The 4,657-nt window shown below is 37.0% G+C and overlaps 1 protein-coding gene across 1 annotated transcript in view; it reads left to right on the top strand.

Moving 5' to 3' along the window:
* The window catches only part of LOC106471057 (beta-2 adrenergic receptor-like), a 4,539-nt gene extending 1,438 nt beyond the window's left edge, over positions 1 to 3,101 (top strand). The window contains exon 2 of the mRNA XM_013931645.2: positions 1,703 to 3,101. Within this exon, the coding sequence (XP_013787099.1) occupies positions 1,722 to 3,101 (1,380 nt within the window). The 5' untranslated portion in view covers positions 1,703 to 1,721. The remainder of the gene's footprint in view (positions 1 to 1,702) is intronic.
* Positions 3,102 to 4,657: the final 1,556 nt, after the last annotated feature.

Here is a 4,657-nt window from a genome sequence, read left to right as displayed (position 1 = left end):
TCTCCAGAGACATAATGTATTACCTTATTTTTATATGTAACATTTAAGGTACAGGTTTCTTTTTTTCTCCAGAGACATAATGTATTACCTTATTTTTATATGTAACATTTAAGTTACAGGTTTCTTTTTTTTCTCCAGAGACATAATGTATTACCTTATTTTTATATGTAACATTTAAGTTACAGGTTTCTTTTCTTTCTCCAGAGACATAATGTATTACCTCATTTTTATATGTAACATTTAAGTTACAGGTTTCTTTTTTTTCTCCAGAGACATAATGTAATAATGTATTACCTTATTTTTATATGTAGCATTTAAGTTACAGGTTTCTTTTTTTTTCTCCAGGGACATAATGTATTACCTTATTTTTATATGTAACATTTAAGTTACAGGTTTATTTTTTTTCTCCAGAGACATAATGTATTACTTTATGTTAACGTATTAGACTGTTTTTATTCACAGATGTAACATTTTAACTATAAGTTACTATTTCCTTTTGTAACTAATGTAACATATAAGCATATTTGACACGTAACTAACGTATTAGTTATATATCAACCGTAGATTTCGTTAAATTGTTTTAGGATTTGACTCTTTTTTTTTTTCAGAAATTAATGTATTGCTTTTCTCAGCTATGTAGATTCGTTTTTTTCTTCCTTTCAGTTATGTGTCACACTACCTTGTTTTTAGCTATAGTTTTTGCTTTGTTTTTCAGAAATGTAACGTTTCTTTGTATGTTTAATTTCGCGCTAAACTATTCGACAGTTGTCTGCGATAGCCGTCCCTAATCTAAAAGCAATAGATTAGAAGGAAGGCAGCTAGTTAACACCACCCACCGCCAGTTCTTGGTCTGATATTTACCGACAAAAAGGGGGATTAACCTTCACATTATATCCCCCCCACGGCTGAAAGGACGAGCATTCTCGAGGACGGGATTCGAACCTGTGACCCGCAGATTGCGAGTCGAGTGCTCTCTAACCCTCTGACCATGTCAAGTGTTGTCCTCGTTATTTATTGGTTTCAAAAATGTACTATATTGTTAGGAATGACTGGCGCAGATAGTCCTCGTGTAGCTTTGCTCGAAATTCAACAAACAAAGAAACAGAGACGTAACGTATTAATTAGTTTTAGATCAAGGATCTTTTTTTTTTTAGAAAATATGGAACGTATATTAGCAATCTTTCGGCTGTACTTTCGTTGTTTTGTGTTTTTGTTTTTTTTTCAGAACAATAACTTGTTAGTTTTAAAATTATAGGATTCATCATCTTTCTTCAGAGATGTAATATATTAGCTTTTAACAGTCAAAGATGTAATGTTTGTGATGTATGTTTCTTTGTTTGATATTGTTTTCTGTGTACCGTTGTTAAATACTTTCCAGTTAAAGTTTTTTTTTGTTTCAGAATTGTAATGATTAGTTAGTTTTTGGACATAGGTTCCATTTTTACTTCAGATAAGCAATGCTTTAACTATAAATTTCATTTCATTTTCTTATTAATGTACCGTGTTTGATTGTTTCAGGTAGAGAAACAGCGTTTTTTTTTCACTTATACAACGTAATGTATAATTTCAGCAGTATATTGTTTTAAATATTTTATAGTAATGGCTTGTTTTTAGCTGTTTATTTGGTTTAGAGGCGTTAATTTTTAGTTAGAGGTTTCGTTTTGGTTTAGGTGTTAACTTATCGGATTTTTATTTTTTTCAGCTATATCTTTCCTGAGATTATGGAGAAAAACCTTATCTTTTTGAAAGAAAGTGAGAATCCTGAAATGTTTGACGAGTATCCTGAGATGTGGTTCAACAGTACAGGAATTTCCCTTCATCAGAATGTCAGTGATGAAAATGTGACTGAAGGCAAGAACACAGGAGCGTCATTAGAAACCAGGATTTTAGGATCCATCATTTGCGCTATGATTATCGCCTTGACACTCTTGGGAAACGTGTTGGTGATTTTGGTAGTCTTTAGGTTTAGGAGACTTCGTTCAGTCACAAACTTGCTTTTGGCTAGTCTTGCAACAGCAGATATTACGGTGGCGCTGCTGGTCATGCCTTTGCTGGTAATTTACGACTTTGAAAGAAGATGGCGGTTCGGACCTATAGCCTGCCATTTCTGGATCTCATGTGATGTCATGTGCTGCACTGCTTCCATTCTCCATCTATTTATCATAGCCCTCGATCGGTTCTGGGCTATCACCAAACCTCTGAGGTATCGCTCGAGGGTGTCCAAAAAACGTGTCATGGTGGCCATCGGGGTCATCTGGCTATGCAGTGGCGCCATTTCGTTCATTCCAATCTTCATGGGCTGGTACAGTGATGACCCAGTTTCCATTTTTGTCAACAGTGATGAATGTTCTCTGGAAGTTAACCGGGTATATGCCGTCGTTTCCTCCGTGACGTCATTCTATCTTCCGCTTCCGGTAATGTTTTATGTTTATTTCCGTATTCTTTTAATCGCTGAGCGGCAGGCTAGAGAAATTAGACAATTAGAGGTGTCATTAGAAGGAGCCGATCAACATGTAAAACAAAGTCTTCGATGTCGGTCTCGACAACTAATCACTGATACAAAAGCTATACGAACTTTAGGTATAGTGATGGGCGTTTTCTGTGTTTGTTGGCTTCCTTTCTTTCTCATGTATGTCATCCTTGCTTTTTGTAAACATTGTCATCTGGAGTACGAATGGCGCAGCGCCATCACGTGGCTCGGATACTTCAATTCTTCCTTCAATCCCTGTATTTATGCTTTTTTGAACAAGGAATTTAAATCAGCATTCCGACGGGTATTAGGATGGAGAAACAGAGAGGATTCTGAAGTGACATTTCTTGACGTTATTAGTTCTACAAATCGCGGTGCTCAGCGCCCCCATTCGAACACCATGAATATCACTGACGGTCAGAAGAGACCAGCTGACTTGTTCACAGACGAAACCCATCTAAGGGATTCCCACATGATTCTGGAGATAACAAGCACCGGTTCACAAACGCCATATCTTCGTAAAGACTGGAGATTCGCAACTGAAGCAGATCATTTCAAAGACAATCTCTCAGTTCCACGTGTTAAGCAATCAGATTTATGCAAGATCTCCAGCTCAGCAGAAAACGGATGACGCAGGTTAAACATGTTATATGAAACGGGATCATAAAACAGACGCTTAAAGAGGAACCGTCTAAAAACAAAGTTGAAGAAGCTTTGAAAATAGATAAGTCGCTCGGAATTGAAATATCAAAAACACAGCGTTGTTTTAAAAGATGAAAGAATTAACATAAATAACAAAGCTTATATTATTTCAATAATTCTTTGTATCTTTTAGGAACAATGCTTTAAAAATAAACGTATTACTGCTCCAAGTAATCATTGTTACATTATTACATTTCTGTAGCGCTTATTGGAGTAAAAACACATCTTAATTCGAGAAATATACGACCTTGTAACACCAAATTTAGTTGTTTTTTACTTAATTGAACACTCAAGGTTTTGCTTGACAGCTTCTTAGTCTTAAGCTTAAGTCTGAAGTATGGCCAGGTGGTTAGGGCGCTCGACTCGCAATTTGCGGGTCGCGGGTTCGAATCCCCGTCCCACCAAACATGCTCACCCTTTCAGCCGTGGGGGCGTTATAATGTGACGGTCAAAGAATAAAAGAGTAGCCCAAGTGTTGGCGGTGGGTGGTGATGACTAGTTGCTTTCCCTCTAGTCTTACACTGCTAACTTAAGGACGGCTAGCGCAGATAGCCCTCGTCTAGCTTTGCGCGAAATTCAAAACAAACAAAGCTTTAGTGGAACGCCCCTGAAGACTTCGTAAAGCGAAACACTGAGTGTCCAATCAAACAAAAGAAATGTTATAAGGTCGTTTGTTCCTAGAATTAAAATGAGTGCTAAGTATATAGTTGGTACTGAAATTAAATGCAAATTGTCTGTTCAATTTTTCCACTTTTTAATTACTTAATCCTCAAGTTGTCAAGAAGAAACATATTGTCGCTTTACAGGGAATCTATCCAGTACTCAGTTAAAGAACAGTAAGTGTCGGAGACACAGCAAAGAGCTAACTGACAAAACTGATTTAAAATAAGTCTCCCGGTACTGACAACATGTTCAAGCCAATTACAGCTTGTTTAGCAGGCGTAAGTTCACTGAATGAGAGCTTGTGATAGACGTGCTATTCTATCTAATAAGTCGAAACGCAGTAGAGCGTGACAGACATTCAACAAAAGCTAACAACAACAATAGTTTTGTAGCTAACAATAAAAGTCTGTGTGCCGGACTGTGAATCCGTGGGGCCGTGGGCGCATTCTGAGTGACTGTCAAGACTCGTTATTCGATGACAGTAACCCAAGAGTAGGCGGTGGTTGTTGTTGACTAGCTGTTTTCTCTTAAATCTATCAGCTCAAGATTAGAAACGACTGGAGCAGATAGCTCTCGTGTATAGCTTGAAGCAAATATCCGAAACGATAGAAGTTATTTTAGTGTTAGCGACAACAGAGGTGGTTTAATTAACCCGAAGAAAAACGTTCCAAAATTAGCGAAAACTGTTTTAGTAGCTAGAAATAAAAGGTTGGAAAAACAAAGGGATCGCAGAATCTTCCAAATTCAGTTTCAGTTGATGTTGTTTGATTAGTGTGGTCACTTAAACTCGTAGAAACAATTTGTCCGTAGATTGGTTGTTTG

Source organism: Limulus polyphemus, unplaced genomic scaffold (assembly GCF_000517525.1).
Source record: "Limulus polyphemus unplaced genomic scaffold, Limulus_polyphemus-2.1.2 Scaffold4376, whole genome shotgun sequence".
NCBI lineage: Eukaryota > Metazoa > Arthropoda > Merostomata > Xiphosura > Limulidae > Limulus > Limulus polyphemus.
This window is presented reverse-complemented; position numbering and strand designations above follow the sequence as displayed.